The following is a 19081-nucleotide window of genomic DNA, read 5'->3' on the forward strand; positions in this document are numbered from 1 at the left end:
CGGTCAAACTAGAGACAGTTCGGTCTGAAAACGGCGACCGGTTTTCTCTACCTCCATCCGCCAAAAAAGATGGTTGACCTTTCCGTGGCTCCGCGGCCCCACGCGTCATTACGCCCCCACGAACGGAAGGCTTTGCTGGACCCCAGCGTCATACCAAAGCTTGGTACCGCTGAGTTTCACACACACAGTTACCCGATCTTAGTATTCCCGGCCATGCCATGACCTTTGGCGCTCTCAGGATCCTTCCAACGGTTTGATGCACCCCTGATCGTCTTGGGACCTAGCGATGGCTTTAGATCCCAGCTCTAGTGTGTTTTGACCACCATGGGACCTCCTGACAGTCTCAGGGGCTCCGGCCATCGCCGCTGCCGCACGCTTGAACTGCCGTGCCGTGAACTGGCGCACTGCCTCTGTGGGATGTTGGGCGCACTGAGCTCAGAACCAGTCCGATTTAATTCCAGAGCAGCTCCGGCCATCCCCGTCCGCCACTCGAGCCCGCCACGCCTCCGCGCAAGGGCAGCCGCCACGCGAAGCATACGCTTCTCGTTCGCTGAGGTCAATGGTTGGCTGACGTCAGCCCCGATGAGTACGATACCGTGGCTGAGCGCGCCCTCCGCATCCAGAACAATATCTAATCAAGTGAAATTATTTTGATGTATCCTAAAGATCTAAAGGTCTCACAAAGTCGATTTAAAATGGCGCTGGTGCGTGCAAAAACATTCTCAAGCAGCGAGCTGGCTACATGTTAACCAAACCGTTACTTGCACAGCACAAAACAGACAGCAGTACTTCACATGGATTTATTACCGTCAACGTTCCCTAAATACATACATACACAAGAGCGCTGATCGTTAATACACGCCCTCTCGACGACTCCAGAACACGACGACTCCCGGCTATTTGTCTGGAATGTTCTCCAGACCCTGTAACGTACAAGTTCGGATCAAAAACTCATGCTACACCACCGGGCCCGTATGCCCGGAGGGTTTCGCGGTGGTCGTGCCAGTTAGTCGAAGCACCGGGGTTCAGATGGCGATGAAATGACAACGTGTGACCTTTCTTGCGGTCGCTCCAGTCCGTTTGCATCCATGCATCCCGTATCACTTCCCCATGAAGTTATTTAACCCAGATCGTCTCCATGTGGTGCATGATAAGCAGCGTGACGTGGCATTCGACGGCTTCGCTCATGAATTTGAAATACATCGCATTTTTTGGCGCTGGCGTAAAGCAAAACATCACGCAAACGCTGCCTTTCCAATTACAAATGTGCAGACATAATGTAAAAACCTTGAAACACTCAGACATTTCCAGCGGTGCCCAGTGACGTCACGCATGACTAAAAAAGGAACAGGATATTGCGTGTCCGTTGAATAGTGTTTGCATCTTGTTATTGCACTCAATCCAGTGAGTGTTAAAACTCGTACCTTCCATTTGTAGTAGTCGCCAAAAAGCCGCTGATCCCTCCTTAGCACCTGTCTCTGCTCTAGGTATTTCAGAGCTTTGATGTTTGGCTGAAAACAAAACGAGCTGAATGAACAGCGCATCGAAGTGTGGCGGAGTACACCGCAATCAACAGTTGGATGTTGCCTTTGTGCAACGCAAGGATCTAAAAGTGACCCAAAATCGAACTACAGTTCATCTATGAACCTTGTGACCGCAAACGATGTTTTCAGTGGTATTTGCGTGAACAGAAGGGAGGTGATCGCACGAGTGACACCAAACACCACCGCAAATGTCTAACGCGCCCGGGAAGCACGGTACGTAACGGATGCGCACCGGTCACATCTAACGGCTTGCACCAGGCCTGATACCTGGCCATGATCAGGTGCGGGTGCAGACGCGCGGCGCGTCAACAGCTGACGGCGAAGCCGGTGCCAGGCCGAGCGACAATGACCGCTGACGTATCAAGCTCGAAGAGGCGGGGCTACAGGCCGCGAGTCTTCGATGTCCGCTAATCGGAATTTAGCGTCAGCGGCCCAGCCTGTCATTCAGCGTTATGACACCCACAGCTGCCGAGGCTATATAGTGTCACCTGCCTCTCAGCCTGACAGGAAAGACGGGCACAGCGGGGAATCAGCTCAGTCTGGTCAGCCACACTTATAACACTATGATTTGCAGCCACGGTTCTACTGTCGTGTTGGTTTCAGCATCACGGAGCGCAGTCCCTTAAAAGCTGGGTTTGTTTTCACGGCTTTGAAATGAAATGTGTTTGACCACCAGGCGACGTATCTCTAGGACGTTGCAATATCGCCAACTTATTTCACCTCCCCATTCGATCCACACGAGGAAAAAAGAACGGCCAGATCGCGAAAAGGCTAGAGAGATCACAAGTCTGAAGCATGCCCAGGTCTCGGCGGTCAGACGTCGCGCCGCCGTCAGACTGAGTCATGCTGACGGAGAAGAAACGGACAATCTCAGCGGTGGAACTGTGCGGACTACCACGCGCCATCCTGCTCCAGTGATGTATCCACCCGTTTTGACGCGTTTGTAAGGAATATCAAATCCCAACAACCAGAGTAGACATGAAACGTTCTGTATGGTATAAGCGAATGCGCCGGTGTTTTACTCATTGACACATTTTAGAGCCGTCCGACCCATCGGTGTGCCAGCAACCAATCGAAAAGCCGCCGAGGTCACCTTCTTTGGAACTGATCTGAAATATATGTTGCTGTGCCTTGGAACTGATAAATCCCAAGTTGGTCGAATAAACAACACAGGCGTTCAATCCTTTTCACCACGAAGAAAATCCATCCGTCATATTCGAGTATCCCGTAAGCCCGTGGTTACGACCGCGTGCAGTACGACTCATTACCGAGACAATCTTCCCACCATCTCGGCGTAGTTCGTAATCCTGCGGTTACAGTTGCCCATTACCGCAATTGTGCTCGTCAAACCCATAAGAGGATAAACGCAGTCGTTCCAATTCCAACGTAGTCGTAGGTTCGATTTCTGTAGGCTCGCAAAGGCCACGATCTCCGCTCGCTAACGTTTTCACGTTATCTTCTTGGTGTTCGCAAGATCACGGCTGTGATCCCCTGACACGTCCCACGGCCACGCCGGTACCAGCACCCCGCCCTGCCGTTCAATGAGACAACTACAAGCCATCAAGAGTTGATCACCAAGTTGAAGCTCGCTTCAGACACTTACATTGCCAGACTACTGCAGCACTAAATGAAACTCTGCAAGGAAGCTTCGAGTCGTTCTGAGCGTCGCAGTCTCCACCGGTTCGTTGTGAAGTCACTACACATCTAACAGGGAGGGTCCCACATTTGTATAGGGTTTTGAGCTGAAATATCCACCTTGAAAATTATCCAGTACAGCTCACATGCCCGACACCTCTTAAGACATAAACCCCCTCGCTTTTGAGCTATAGGTCTGCGAAAATGTGCAGACTATTTCAGGAGACTATTTCAAGGTCACCCAGGCTACAAGATGCTATAATAATGCCATTCAAATCCTGCTTTTCTGTTAGCCACACAGCAGTCAAGGCCAAGACATATATAATTTTTGAGTCATTCATATCTGGAGTTTGTGATCCTAATTTCCACATCTGCTGGATGCCAGTTGGCTCTCACTTTTGTGCAAGGTACGATGATGTAATCAAACAATGGTGCATTGAGGAGCATATTTACTAAACAGAGAAATTGTGTTGTATGAAGCACCCTTTTCTACTTACAAGCATGCTGAGAGTAAGTGAGCCTATTTCATCATATCTGATGCTTGCTTCAATATATTCAAATGTGGAGTATTCCTTTTAACAATCTGCCCCCAAAAATGCAGTATGCCAATCCAACTAAATTCAAAATCTGATCTTGTGCATATGCCCTGTACCCATACTGATGGGGAATGGGTGATTAATTGCTTTGCTTTGTATGAAAAGTGAACTAGTAAACCTATATCCCTTTATTTCAGCCAATTGACAAGGCAGCTGAAAGGCTGGGACATGCTCAAGAATGGAGATGAAATGTAGCACTTAGATTGCAAACATATTGCAGTAACCTCTGGCACCTAATGTCTGATGAAGTGGCAGCTTAGGCTCCTCCGACATGACCTACACTACATGACCATTACATGACCACTACATGACCACTACATGACTACATGACCACTACATGACCTTTGTAACAGTATCTGGCACTCATGTCTATGTCACAGCTTGCCCTCCTCAGCATATAAGACATCTATCCAATAGTTCAATGCAGTCCTCCACAAACCTAGACTACCAAGAAAACAGGTCATTGTTGTCACAAACCAGTGTTCAGCACCAAAGCAATTAAGACTGACAGTGCATAGATCAGTTTCAGTTCCAGGCAGACAGGTCAGGGACACCACATGTTTGTTCTGAACCTCAACTGGGTTCCAACCATGGAACATCCCCCTGTGTTTCACACTTGTGGATACCTCTGGGTCCAATGTCTCGAACTGGGGAAGCAACAACTATTTTGAATCTCATTTCTTTTTTTAATACTTGATCTAACTAGACTTGGATCCAGTATTCATAGATGTAGAAATCATATGCCTGGCTTATGGTTCAGATGTGTGTGCATCCCATGTAGGCCCAGTTTGGCTGCAGTGACTTTAAAAGACTAAGGGCAATCCTTTTTGTGGGCTTGGTGTTATCTCTGGCATTCTGATTGGAGTGCTTTCCCACTTTGGGCTTAATGCACCCCTGCACATGCAATTTGGGATCTGTTTATTAAAGTTGTTTTTTTCAATGTTATGCATGACTCCTGCAAATGCAAAGGCTTGGAACTAACAAATTATATATTAGCACAATTCCTGAGGCAAAACATTTAGCCATGTTTGTATGATATCCAAAGCTGTAGAAAACACCACATTTACAGCAATCTTAGAGGCCATTACAATGCCAATGTCCTGGCCTAAAATATGGATATTTTGAAAGATAACTTCCTACTTGGATGGCTATTTGACATAAAGTGCAAATTAAATCTTCATGTAACCAGCACTGGCTCACATATACAAAGCCAGGGGGATGGCCAGTGAGGCCTCCTCCTTCCTTTGAGCCAACAGGTTTGCACTAGATACTAGGAAATACCCCACCACAGTTTTGTCTAAATTCACAAAATTTCAGAGAATATTTGATATTTGATACCCAGGTAAAATTGAGGCCTTATCCCTACCATCTCACTTTTAACACAGGAATGAGCACAAGCTCTGTCAGCAAAAAATCCATTTACTGTGTAGATGCCCACCTGATGTCAGCATGCTGAACCTAACACAAGAATGTGTGCTAAGCTCAGGCAAGGCCATGGTGCTGGTATTTCAAATAACTTGTGTAAATAAATATATATATATATATATATATATATAACATTTTGATCTGGAATTACTGATGCCAAACTATAATTACTTGAAACATTTACTCTCAATGTGCTGAAGTAGGTGATGATTGCACACCAAATTCTGATTGCTTAGACCCACTGCAAAAATGCACTGAAAATGCACAATTTATTTTAAAAACACCACTGCTGCCAAGGACATGCTTGGGGCCACATGCAATGTGCCATCTAGGTTAAGGGGATGTGGCACACCTGGAGCCAAGAAATTCATCTGCAGTAACATTGGGTTTTTGGCCAGATGTTCTACACTCATTTGTTTTTATGGAACACTGCACATTCCACAATGAAAAGACTCCACATTATGAAGGACAGGGAGAGAATGTTGCACACAAGTTATGCATTATCTTCGAATATCCAGTCATCTCCAGTCGTCACTAAAGCCAGCAGCATGTGTAATCTACTTACATTTCCATTATACACAAGCTTGTTAGTGTAGTACATAAGATATCCCGGAACACTCAATGCTCCAACGATGACGGCAAATGGTGGAATTATTTCAAACCACATTGTATATGCCTACAAGTCGTCAGTTTCAATAAATGTAACACGCAGCAAAATACTTCTTCTCCTTCGGTAGGCAATCACCAAGGATTTCATAAAGTCTACCTATGGACACGTGCTAAAATACTGCCAAGTGGATGCGTCAAGGAACAAACTGTTTAGTATGTTGTGTCATACGCTGAGCCTCTCGCAGGACTGCACGCTCCGATGTCTGTTTCTGACTTAAAATTATGAAGACAAATCTTTGCAGAACATTTCAAGGCTGAAACAGCTACGATAACTATTACATCGAGATTGTTTTTAAAAGAATCGTGCGGCGCAGCCCGACGACAGTTGGTCAAGTGTTTTGCGCTTGTTGTTATTCTAAGGGCTTGGGCCGAACCCTTTGATTCGATCGATATCTGGAATCATACCTCGCACTTAGCATTTTATGGCCTTTGACCTCAGGCGCGCCCGCTGCTCCTGGTCGCTGTTATCCCAGCCAGGAACAAACAGCCGGCGACGACTTGAACCCTCGAACTCGAATTGCGAGTGTCCTAGGTGCTACTTGAACTGCTTCGGGACCGTGTGTGTATGCCCTCGTAACCAGTGTGTGCGACCAGACCCGACGTGACATCAGGCTCCGTTAAGTTGTCCATCTGCAGGACTCAACATAATATGGGCTATTGCCAAAAGTATGAATTTTGGCTGGCTGCATGTGTGGCGCCTGAAATAGGCGCACTTCAGACCGTACACGTGCCCCACGTGTCAATCGCCGGTGACCGTAAGAAATACGAATTGCTCAGTCATGGACTTAACATGCGCTCGGGTGAGGATCAATCTGACTCCCCCGAAGGTTTTTCCGGAATGGTTTGCGAAAAGCGCGGCGTAGCCGCTCCAATTCTTGCACAACTGTAGACAATTGAACAGCGGCTCCTTTGGTGTCGAGAATTTAGACGTACCCTGCAAGTTTGCTGACCCACGGCAGGTCAAAGTCAGGCCATGTATTCAGCGGTCAATTTCTAAGGAATCGTTCCATCTGATACAACAACGGGGTTTTAGACGAAGCCATACGTCTCTGAGTGCGTGCAGTGTGTTTTCTTAGACAGCAAAACAATTAAATGAGCAAATTACATGGACCTAGGGTCAGATATAAAGATCAGATCAAAATGAGCACCAACATGTTTTATTACTATGGGGGTTGTTACATTGGGGTAGCTTCTCGTCCTTATTTCGAATTTATTGATAACGGGAACTGCATTATACGTCTTCCACGGACTTCCTCAAAGACCAGAATAGGTCACTGACCTAAAAAGACCCAGGTCAACATTCTGTCCTTATGAACATTCCGCCCAGCGCAACGTTCATCGCTTATTCGAATACGAAACTCAAAGCAGTCTTGTATGATTCTGGTCACGATGACCTTTTAAAGGTCAAGAGGTCACTGACCTCAAATGTTCATGCGACTTTTTGCTTAAGACAGGTATCTAGGTAGGCTCTTTGGAGACCAACCTGTGGGCACTTTTTCACACACTTCTGTGGGCACTTGGGAGGCCAACCTGGAGTTCGAACTTGTTTGACCTTAGTTGATCTGGAGGTCGTGACCTAGAAACCTCAAACTTTGACCTCAGTTTAAGTACAGAACAATACACCCTGTGAATTTGGCGTCTGTACCTCTCTTGGTTCCTAAGATCTTAGGAGGGGGTCAAATCCCCCACCCCGCCCGAGCGAAGGATATCCAGCCAGCCACCCGGGAGCGTGTTAAACCTCAGAGCTTTGTCATGCCGATACGACTGCAAATAGAAGGCTGGTCGCACAGTAATGTATATTATTACAGATGGAGCATCACAGTTATCACAGGCATGTACACGTTACTAACGCTGCACGGAAGACGATGTTCTAGATAACCCCACAACACGTTTCTGCATTTCAGAAGTTGAATAGTGGCATGCATGATATATAAGCCGTCCAAGGAAATGACACACGGAAATGACACATTTTTTGCAGTTAATATATCCACATATTTTGGCTAAAGGTAAAAAAACGACTTCGCCGCTGGCACATCCTAGAAATGCTCCAGACTATAAAAAACAAAAAAGAAGGTGGACTGAAAGCGTACCTTTCACTACGATGAGAGCCACGACCCCGGGTTGGGTTCCACGCACAGTATGCCTCATAAAGTGCAGCCAGCCTGGGACACTGCAGTAAATTACGCGATGGCAGCATCATTAGACGAGCAGAGGTTGATCCGAAGCACTCCCAACCGACAGATTAAAACCGTCCTTAGACTTCGTCGCCCGGCGGGCGCAGCAGACGAGAAAGGCCTGCTGGCCGTGGCCTGCCGTTCCGATCAGCACAGCGGGCTGCAGAGAGGCGTGCCGCCGCCGGCCGCCGTCCATCCGGCGGTGCTGTCCCCCTTCTCTGGGCAGCGCGTCCCAGGCGGCCGGCCGGCCCGGCTACCGTCAGCCCCTCACGCCGTCGCCGGCCACGGGCGTGCCCTGGCGCGAGTGGCGCGCGTGCAGGCCGCAGTAGGGTGACAGCGGCCCGGCCGGGTTGCGGCAGGGCAGCCCGCTGCGGCAAGACGCCGCGCACCATGGCCGCTCGCCGGGGCTGGGGAGCAGACTGGGCCGCCAGTGTCAGTCACGCGAAGACTGGGGCCACATGTGTCAGGCGCGACATGACTGGGGCCTCGTGAGTCACGTAAAGACAGGCCAGCGGCGCGGCCGTTTACCGGTGGTGGGAAACAGACCAGGGTTGCAGGCAAATACCATGTTGTTATCCGTCGTCAATTGCTTATCGTCACTGAAAAGGGGCCGGGTGCCGGTGCTCGTGGATGATGTGCACATACGCCAGAAGAATGTGTGCTATAGGTCTCAATAATTTGAGTACTGTCAACATCAAGTGTTTTGAAAGCGTCACTTCTTGTTGAACCGGCAACACGAGTTCAAAGTTGAAATGAGTTCTGTTGAATTCGACACCGCACATTATCGGTACAGCCACAGCCCTGGAGTGGTGTAATTTTCCTGACGTGCTTGAATTCAGTGGAATGGAAGAGGTTTGTTTGTTGGCCTTTGCCAAGCACATAGTCAGATTCCTCAGAACTAAAAAGCAGCACGGCTGCCTGAAAAGCTCTTTCAACACGCGGTATGCGTATGAGTGCTGTTTATAAAAAGGAAGTGTTCCACATTGCTATAGAGTTTTGAAATGAAATAGCCATCTTGACCTTTCGGTGCAGCTCACAGCGCCGCCCGCCTCCAGTCCTGAGCCCTCCTAGTTTCTGAGCTGCACGCCAGTGGAAAATGGGGGAAGAGTATTTCGGGGTCATTTTGGCATTCGTGATACAATAAGGTCATTTAAATTCTGTCATTCCATAAACCATGCGACGATCGAGGCCGATAAAAATGTAATGGTCGAGTCGTTCATTGCTGGCGATTTTCGGCACGACTTCCAGATATCATGGCAGGCAATTCACTCTCAATCAATGTTGCGCAATGTGCGATGATAATTAAACAAAGACGTTTCGAGGAGCACATTTACTTAACAGAGAAACTGCGTTGTCTAAAACAGTCTTCAACTTCAAAGTATACCACTATTTGTAAGCGAGCTTATTTCATCACATCTGATGCTTGCTTCGATATCTTCAAATGTGAAGCGTTCCTTTGAACTACCAGTGTAAATATACCGCAGGTGGGATCCGGAAGAAGGCCCCCTTTCCGCTGTAACGGCTCTGCAAAGTTTAGAACTTCGCGTGAGCTCTGTGGGAGATGATACGCAATGGTTGTACTTTCATTGTGCAACTGTTCTAGTGTCTCAGTCTATCAGTCTCAGCCGAAGACGAGTAACAAAGGCGGCAGTATCTTAGCATTGCTCGGAGCTTGTTGCAGTCGAAAAGGTGCTAAAGGCGCCATAAGTTTCCACTCGTTCTATACCAAACTTTTAAAAATGGTAGGTGGGCCGAATGCATTTAATTTCTAGTTTTTATGCCGACATAATCGACTTTTCACATATCAGATGGCAATGGTTACAAATATGTTACACAATCGCTGAAAAGCACTCGAAACAACCGATGTTTTCAGCAGCGTTTTATGGTTCGAACACTTATTATTTCCAGCGGTGCGCTTAGTCATTGTCATGATTTATTTCAATGATTGCTTGAAATATTCATATTTTTACTGGCTAATATAAGCACAAAACTGAAAATGTCTCGTAACCAGAAACATGCGGATTTCTGTCCTAACTAAATCCCTCCCGGCCAGTTTTCCCAGACCTTGTGGGAGCACATAAGATGACGTGCTAAAATGACATTGCTTGTTATGCACACGTTTGACCACTTTTCCAGCTCGATCGGGTGGTACTGGCGCATGGCACTTTCTTGACCCAGGGCGGCGTAAACCACGTTTCGCCAACACAAACGGTCATTAGTAGCCCCCACCTACCCGGACCGGGCCAGCGTGCCGTTGCTGCCGCCGCGGGGACTGCCGAGCGGCGACTCTCGACCGGAGGACGGCGGCGTCCGCAGCTCAGGTCGTGGGGTCAGCAGACGCCGTCTCAGCGGCGACGGCCGGGTCATCTGGCGCACACACACAGGCACGGTTACAGCTCAGGTCACGGGGTCAGCAGACACCGTCTCAGCGGCGACGGCCGGGTCATCTGGCGCACACACACAGGCACGGTTACAGCTCAGGTCACGGGGTCAGCACACGTCTCCTGAAGGGCGACGGCCGGGTCAGCTGGCGCACACACGGGCACCAGCACAGGTCACGAGGTCAGCGGACGTCTCCTAAAGGGCGGCGGTCGGGTCAGCTGGCGCACACACGGGCACGGTTACAGCTCAGGTAGCGGAGTCAGCAGACGTCTCCTAAAGGGTGACGGTCGGGTCAGCTGGCGCACACACGGGCACGGTTACAGCTCAGGTCACGGGGTCAGCATACGTCTCCTAAAGGGTGACGGTCGGGTCAGCTGGCGCACACACGGGCACCAGCACAGGTCACGAGGTCCGCGGACGTCTCCTGAAGGGTGACGGTCGGGTCAGCTGGCGCACACACAGGCACCAGCTCAGGTCACGAGGTCAGCGGACGTCTCCTGAAGGGCGACGGTCGGGTCAGCTGGCGCACACACGGGCACGGTTACAGCTCAGGTCACGGGGTCAGCACACGTCTCCTGAAGGGTGACGGTCGGGTCAGCTGGCGCACACACGGGCACCAGCTCAGGTCACGAGGTCAGCGGACGTCTCCTGAAGGGTGACGGTCGGGTCAGCTGGCGCACACACGGGCACCAACTCAGGTCACGAGGTCAGCACACGTCTCTGAAGGGCGACGGTCGGGTCAGCTGGCGCACACACGGGCACCAACTCAGGTCGCGAGGTCAGCATACGTCTCCTGAAGGGTGACGGTCGGATCAGCTGGCGCACACACGGGCACCAACACAGGTCACGAGGTCAGCACACGTCTCCTGAAGGGCGACGGTCGGGTCAGCTGGCGCACACACGGGCGCAGCTATCACGGCGGTGCGGCTCCACAGCACCAGCCGCACCGCGGTGACAGGGGAAGGGGGGGGGGGGGCGTTACGAACAGCAGGCACCGGGCCAGCACACAGGAGGCCAGGGCATGATTGGAACACAGCCGGGGCAAGGGCGGGGATTGGGACGGCGGGGTCACGGAGGAAACCGAAATCCGTGTGTTCGATAAGTCGTGGTATTTTTCCAGCGTTGTGAGAACACAGCATGCGTCTTTTTTGTCCTGGTTTGTCCTGGTTTGTCCAGTTTAAGCACACCATGGCGTACAACACCCTGTAACCTACTACAGGATTTCCACGCGAGGGCGCACGCTCGGCGGGGACGAGCTGGTCTGGATCGCCAGCTTCCCGGAAAAGATCCCAGCAGGGTTCGCGGACCGCGACGGTCACGCCCCGAGGTGGGCGCCAGGGTGGACAAGGCGGCATACACTCAGCTCATCAGTGCAGTGAACATGGTTTGCAAAGATATGCGCGGCTGGATGTTTACTGTCATGTCCTACAGTCCTACTCTGCCGCCACGTCTGCTGTACACTGTTACCGTTGTTTACGTTATTCATGCCAGCACAAAACAGCCTGTAAAAATGGGTGGGGTCATACATACTAAATAATTCAGAATGTGTAGGATGTCGGTAACAGGGGAAGCGGCAATAGAATCGTTGCATCTTGGGCACAACACGATGCAAAACAATCCCTAGAAACACCCCGAACGAAGCGTGCGGGTCCAACCGCCATACATAATAGCGATACAAGTGACTACCTGAGCCTAAAAATAGCTATCTAAATGGAAGACACTACGCGTCACGTTTCGGTAAGCGGTTTCCTACCTGAACCGGGCACGGAATGCACTTTTGTCTGAAAGGCTGGCAGGTGGTTGCATGTCTAAAATGTTAAGTTCCGTGCCAAACCTGTCACGTGCCGCTACAGCCCTCGCGCGTGATTGCATTGTCGGACATGGCCCGGCCGAGTGTCGCTGGGTCGCCACGTGACCTCCGATCCATGGCGAGGCTGGCAGAGCCCCTGGATATTGCAGTGAGGCCCCGCGTGGCCAGGCGGTCGACACGCTAACAGCGAAAGTTACCGCGCGACAATAATGAGCTCCGCAACTTTCAGATGTCAAAGGTCAGGGGAGGCACCTACCAATAACAGGTCATGGTTTCCTTTCCCAACACAAGTAAAGATATTCTGCAGTTTTCGCGACGGGCAACGGCGCATATCCGTGCACATGCAAAACAAGCTCACGGTCTACATTACAGTGGCATGAGACAGCATCAGCCATGCGTTGTGCCAAAGCTTTGACGACATGCTTCAACAGATAATGGACGACATTTGCATTATTGTTGTCCGCAAAATAACTACATTCTGGTATCAGCTGACAGCCTTCCAGCTGTGCTGCGGTGTCGATCAGGAGCACTTCATATGGTTTTTCAACAAGGCAACTTGGGTACGTGATAGCAGTGATTAAATGCAGCAGAAAACAAGAATGTGGAAGCGATAGCAAAAAATGTGGGAACAGCAAAATAAATGCGCGGAAAAACACGGAAAAGGAGAAGCTTGAGGAGCCGTTATGAAGAGCAACAAATCCTGTTAAAAGAGCACTACACTAAAAGGGGATGGGACTGGCTTCAAGGGCAGGGGGCGGGCCACATTGGGATTAGGGACGAGAGGAAAACATACAGACCGAAAGCAAGGAATATTATGCGAACACAATGTAGTGACGGCATGATCACACCCGTGCCCGACGCCCACCTCGGGTCTGAGCGGCACCCTGAAGCCGCTCAGGCTGTCCAGGCTGTCGGCGCGCGTCGGTCCGGCCGCCTCCGGCTCCGTCTCCAGCTCCGAATCGGACGAGTTCACGTCTGGGGGCGGGGCGAGGGTCGGTCAGATGAAGAGCCGCGCCGCAGAGACGTGTCCGGCCAGTCCATCGCTACAAATGTCGCCGACAGGCAGCGGCAACTCAGAATCGGACGCGAGCCGTCCGTGTCGTGAGCGAGGCGGGCGTGGGGTGCGGACCAGACCGGACTCTGTGCGGACCAGACCGGACTCTGTGCGGACCAGACCGGACTCTGTGTGGATCAGACCGGATTCTGTGCGAACCAGACCGGACTCTGTGCGAACCAGACCGGACTCTGTGTGGACCGGACCGGACTCTGTGCGGACCAGACCAGACTCTGTGCGGCGGTCCGCGCCCTGCACCGACAGTGTGGGGTCGGGGTGACACGCTAACCCCGTGCGGGGATGAAGAACAGACGGTGGTCCCGCGCAGGCATAGAAAAGCCTCTAACCTCGCGTAGACAGACGGGACAGGTCGGCCGGCTGGGTGGCATTGGTGGTCATCTCTGGAGCCCAGGGACTGCGCAGCTCCAGCGGCGGCTTACGGTCGACGGCCTTCCGTCTGTACAGACGATAGAGCCAGGCGACCAGCTGATGCCCTGCAGCGGGTCCGACGGGGTCAGACGGCAGGGTCAACAAGGTCAGGCATCACGGTCAGCCAGGTCATAAGAGACTAGGATTGAAGCACGATCGAACTGCGCCAAGCATTTAAATGTACACTTTATAGATCATCTGTAGACATATACGAGCACGGCTGTTGATGCACAAGCGATCGCTCAGCTTCAAGTTCTTCATGCTTCAAATTTGTTACGTTATTCAACGCACAGCCACTATTTCACAACTTTCATACATGGAATGGACACATCGGCAAGTCATTAAGACATGCTGAGACGCTGCGCGAGCAGATCCACAGTATCATGCCTTTTCACCGTCACATCAGGCCCCGCATTAGATGTGATGAGTTTCCACAGTCGCCGCAGTTATGCACGATATAGCAATGCGCACCGGCAGATTTTGCCACAGGCCGACAATCTTAGCCGCCGTGGCCGCTCAGCACCGCTTGCGGCCATTCCGCCGAAGTCATTACGGAGTGTCCTCCCCAACTCGACCTGCCTGACACTAAACCGATCCCAGGCCGACTTCGGGAGAACGAACTACAGTGATGGCATTGCCCTTTGACCGCATCGAAAGTGGCTGCCATAAATGAAGCGCTTGAAATACAAAGGCGAGAGTCAGTGACCGCAAACACGACCAAAAAGCTCGGGGGTGAGCTGCCACAACATGAGACGGGCCGCTTGACACCATCTCATGCTGTCTTCACGCTCCCCACGTCGCCATGTTGACGCCGCGCCACCGCCTGTATCGCGGCGTGGTCGCGCCAGAGCGCAGTCTCGCCGCCGGCACTGACCGACGCCGACCGTGACCAGCAGCGTGGTGACGGCGGAGAACTGCAGATGCGGGCCGTACTGCAGCAGCGACAGCAGGTTGGCCGGCACCACTAGCAGCAGCGCCAGCCTCACGACGTACGCCGCCTGCAGGAACACCAGCAGCAGCATGCCCAGCAGAAGGTAGCCCACGTGCATCAGCATGGCCGTCACCCGGTGCAGGTCACCGCCTGAGGGGACAGAGGGGAGACGGGGACAGGTCAGCACCACGGCCGTCACCCGGTGCAGGTCACCACCTGAGGGGACAGAGGGGAGACGGGGACAGGTCAGCACCACGGTCGTCACCCGGTGCAGGTCACCACCTGAGGGGACAGAGGGGAGATGGGGACAGGTCAGCACCACGGCCGTCACCCGGTGCAGGTCACCACCTGAGGGGTCAGAGGGGAGACGGGGACAGGTCAGCACCACGGCCGTCATCCGGTGCAGGTCACCACCTGAGGGGACAGAGGGGAGACGGGGACAGGTCAGCACCACGACCGTCACCCGGTGCAGGTCACCACCTGAGGGGACAGAGGGGAGACAGGGACAGGTCAGCACAACGGCCGTCACCTGGTGCAGGTCGCCACCTGAGGGGTCAGAGGGGAGACGGGGATAGGTCAGCACCATGGCCGTCACCTGGTGCAGGTCACCACCTGAGGGGACAGAGGGGAGACGGGGACAGGTCAGCACCAAGGCCGTCACCCGGTGCAGGTCACCGCCTGAGGGGACAGAGGGGGAGACGGGGACAGGTCAGCACCACGGTCGTCATCCGGTGCAGGTCACCACCTGAGGGGACAGAGGGGAGATGGAGACAGGTCAGCACCATGGCCGTCACCCGGTGCAGGTCACCACCTGAGGGGACAGAGGGGAGACGGGGACAGGTCAGCACCACGGCCGTCACCCGGTGCAGGTCACCACCTGAGGGGACAGAGGGGAGACGGGGACAGGTCGGCACCACGGCCGTCACCCGGTGCAGGTCACCACCTGAGGGGACAGAGGGGAGACGGGGACAGGTCAGCACCACGGCCGTCACCCGGTGCAGGTCACCGCCTGAGGGGACAGAGGGGAGACAGGGACAGGTCGGCACAACGGCCGTCATCCGGTGCAGGTCACCACCTGAGGGGACAGAGGGGAGACGGGGACAGGTCAGCACCACGGCCGTCACCCGATGCAGGTCACCACCTGAGGGGACAGAGGGGAGACGGGGACAGGTCAGCACCACGGCCGTCATCCGGTGCAGGTCACCACCTGAGGGGACAGAGGGGAGACAGGAACAGGTCGGCACCACGGCCGTCATCCGGTGCAGGTCACCACCTGAAGGGACACAGGGGAGACGGGGACAGGTCAGCACCACGGCCGTCACCCGGTGCAGGTCACCACCTGAGGGGACAGAGGGGAGATGGAGACAGGTCAGCACCACGGTCGTCACCCGATGCAGGTCACAACCTGAGGGGACAGAGGGGAGACGGGGACAGGTCAGCACCACGGCCGTCACCCGGTGCAGGTCACAACCTGAGGGGACAGAGGGGAGACGGGGACAGGTCAGCACCACGGCCGTCACCCGGTGCAGGTCACAACCTGAGGGGACAGAGGGGAGACGGGGACAGGTCAGCACCACGGCCGTCATCCGGTGCAGGTCACAACCTGAGGGGACAGAGGGGAGACGGGGACAGGTCAGCACCACGGTCGTCATCCGGTGCAGGTCACAACCTGAGGGGACAGAGGGGAGACGGGGACAGGTCAGCACCACGGCCGTCACCCGGTGCAGGTCACCACCTGAGGGGACAGAGGGGAGACGGGGACAGGTCAGCACCACGGCCGTCATCCGGTGCAGGTCACCACCTGAGGGGACAGAGGGGAGACGGGGACAGGTCAGCCCAGGTGCATCAGCATGGTCGTCACCCGGTACCGGTCACTGTTTGGAGGGGAGGGGAAGACGAGAGACGGGGACGGCAGGCATCAAAAAGGACGCGTAACTACATCACACATGCAATGAATGCATCCCACATCGGGCCAAACGTCGATAAATCCATCATCAGAAAATTAACAACATCCGTGAGACTGTGAAGAGACTGACCTCTTGATAACCGAAGCAATCATTTAATCTACCTCATTCGATAAACGAGCTCTCCGCAGCAGAGGCGGCCATGGCGTCGAACAGCAACAAAAAGAACGCTCCCGAGACCTCCAAGTGCTTCCAAGAACTTCCAAGTACATCCACCGCTACTTAAGTATGGTTCATTAGTATGGACACGGAACAGTGAGATCCACTTGACACGGCAACGGTCCACTAGCCGTGACACAGCCATAGCCCAACTGGAGGGCCCCTGATGTTGAGGTTGGATCCCGAAATTCCTACATTCCTGAGATGATATTGACGACGACATGACACCTGCCCGCCAACCTCACACGACACCATCATACTACCATCACTGACACAAAACAATGTCACTAACACCACAGCGAACCCAACAACAGAAGCAAAACAGCAGATGACCCAGGCGGCTGTCGCATCGATCATCTCAGACAGGCAGCACCTGCGCGGTGACACCACGCGCGCCCCGAGGCGCCTCCTGGCCAGGCCGGCTCTCACCGAGCACGTCGACCAGCCAGCCGAGCTTGCGGTCCAGCTGGCGCTGCGTGTCGTCCAGGGTCGAGAGCAGCGCCACGATCGTGCCGTTCATGCGGCCCAGGCTGCCCAGCAGCGCGTCGAACCGTCCCACTACCGCCCGCGTCGTCACGTCTGCGGCAGGGGCGGGCGGTCATTGTAACGGGGCGGCGCAGGACACCCGGCACGGCGCAACGCTCCGACTGGCGAGCATGTTCCACTCTGTGCGTGACTGCATTGCCCTGTCAGCGGTCATGGATGGAACCAATGCACCACACGTCCACGGCGCGTTGCGGCCTGCCGTTCGCTTCACGAGCGATACGTTCACCGCAATGGTCCACGCCACACGGCTGGCTTCTGCCATCGTCAGCTTTAGGCTGATTGAGCCGACAGAGGGCCAGCGCACCGACAGAGACGGCGGCGAGGGCCCGGGGCAGGGCGGAGCGCGGCCGGAAGCTGCATACCGACGCTCTCCAGCTGGTGCAGCAGCTGCAGCGCGCTGTGGTGGATCAGCTCGAGGTCGGCGCTCAGCTGCTGGTGGGAGCGGTTGCGGGCCTCCTCCTGGCGGCTCAGCTGCTGGCCGGCCCGCTCGAGGCCGGCGCGGATCTCGGCCAGCGTGTGCGCCACGCCCGCCTGGCCCACGCTGATGGCCGAGCGCACGCGGCCCAGCTCGCGCAGGTTACCCGCCACGTGCGACTGGATCGACGACTGCGGCACGACGCGCGGTCTCAGGCGAACATGCCGCACGGCACCACGCTTGATGAGGATTCAGGGCAACAAGGCAAGGCGCGCCCGATGTGTTGAGCCGCCAGGTGTGCCTGCAGATTCGCTGGGGCTTGGCTTTCTCAGCTCGTTGAAATAAGCAGCTGCCACCATATGCCCTGCGCTGTGGTCGTCTTTCAATAACACAACAGATAAACACATGTTCTAACACAGCTAAACGTTCCAAAACGCTTGCGTGAGCCGTAGGCAACAAAGCAACGCAAACCCCTGCGCACACGTGCGTCGTGTGGCGCCTCCCAGGACGCGGGATGGGCTGTCCCACCTGGGCGGTGCGCAGCTGCTCGTGCCGACCGAGCAGCTCCTGCTGGCCTTGCGCCACCCGCTCCATGGTGTCGGCCGTCAGCCGCTCCAGCGCCTGCTGGCTGCCCTCCAGCAGCTGCATCTGCTCCAGCTGCCGGAACGTCTGCGCCGCCAGCCGGTTCACGGCCAGCTCGGTGGAGGCGCGGAACTGCTGCTGCCGCGCCGCGTAGCAGACGGCGCGCGCCCGGTTCGAGACGATGTGGTAGGCGTTCCAGGTGTGCGCGTCCATGTGGCGCGTGCAGGCCGCGATCGTCTGCCGGACGCGGGGCGTCGCTGAGCGAGTGGCATAGGCGCGAGAGGTTTGGGACTCGAGGCAGCTGACACAACAGACATCCGAATCCAGTTACAAACGTCTCTGGATTGAAGTGTGTAAAGAGCCTGACCCATGACGTGCCTATTGCTGGCTAGTGGTGTTTTAGGGCGCTCCGCCGCAACAACGCCAATATAAATTGGCCTGGGCTGTCTCACACAAACACACCCCCAAAAAAGATACTCGACTGTTGCTGGTAAAATAAACGTTGGCGTGATCTAGCCAATAATAGCACAACCAGAAGGCGAGCGTGGTTGAGGACGCACCATGTCCGAAGTGCAGGGATACACTGGCCTGGACTCCGATTCGGACTGGCAGTTGAGGAGCTGCACGGAGACCTTCGCCATGTCCTCCTCCGACAGCTGACTGCACGACTGGTGCAGCGACAGGAATATCTGGAAGGCAGGCGAGCGCATTATGGAGGAGGTAAGTGAAGGCAGCTACAACTGCGACTGTAGCCGCGCATTTTGTA

General features: G+C 54.0%; 2 protein-coding genes across 2 annotated transcripts; both read right to left on the minus strand.

The window, feature by feature from the left end:
* Positions 1-784: 784 nt before the first annotated feature.
* Positions 785-5956, minus strand: ND-MWFE (NADH dehydrogenase (ubiquinone) MWFE subunit). The gene is made up of 3 exons (XM_037234026.1): positions 5766-5956; positions 1425-1511; positions 785-923 (listed from the first exon to the last, which is right to left on the minus strand). The coding sequence occupies exons 1-3, from the start codon at positions 5865-5867 to the stop codon at positions 897-899; spliced, it is 216 nt and encodes a 71-aa protein (XP_037089921.1). The 5' UTR covers positions 5868-5956; the 3' UTR covers positions 785-896.
* A 2346-nt stretch (positions 5957-8302) lies between these two features.
* On the minus strand, positions 8303-18392 carry LOC119110069 (protein brambleberry). Its single transcript, XM_037233812.1, has 8 exons — positions 18262-18392; positions 17681-17924; positions 17202-17351; positions 14593-14799; positions 13637-13783; positions 13101-13210; positions 10277-10410; positions 8303-8462 (listed from the first exon to the last, which is right to left on the minus strand). The coding sequence occupies exons 1-8, from the start codon at positions 18379-18381 to the stop codon at positions 8303-8305; spliced, it is 1272 nt and encodes a 423-aa protein (XP_037089707.1). The 5' UTR covers positions 18382-18392.
* Between the last annotated feature and the right edge of the window lie 689 nt (positions 18393-19081).

This window comes from Pollicipes pollicipes, unplaced genomic scaffold (genome assembly GCF_011947565.3).
Source record: "Pollicipes pollicipes isolate AB1234 unplaced genomic scaffold, Ppol_2.1 Scaffold_7231;HRSCAF=8579_pilon_pilon_pilon, whole genome shotgun sequence".
Taxonomy (NCBI): Eukaryota; Metazoa; Arthropoda; class Thecostraca; order Pollicipedomorpha; family Pollicipedidae; genus Pollicipes; species Pollicipes pollicipes.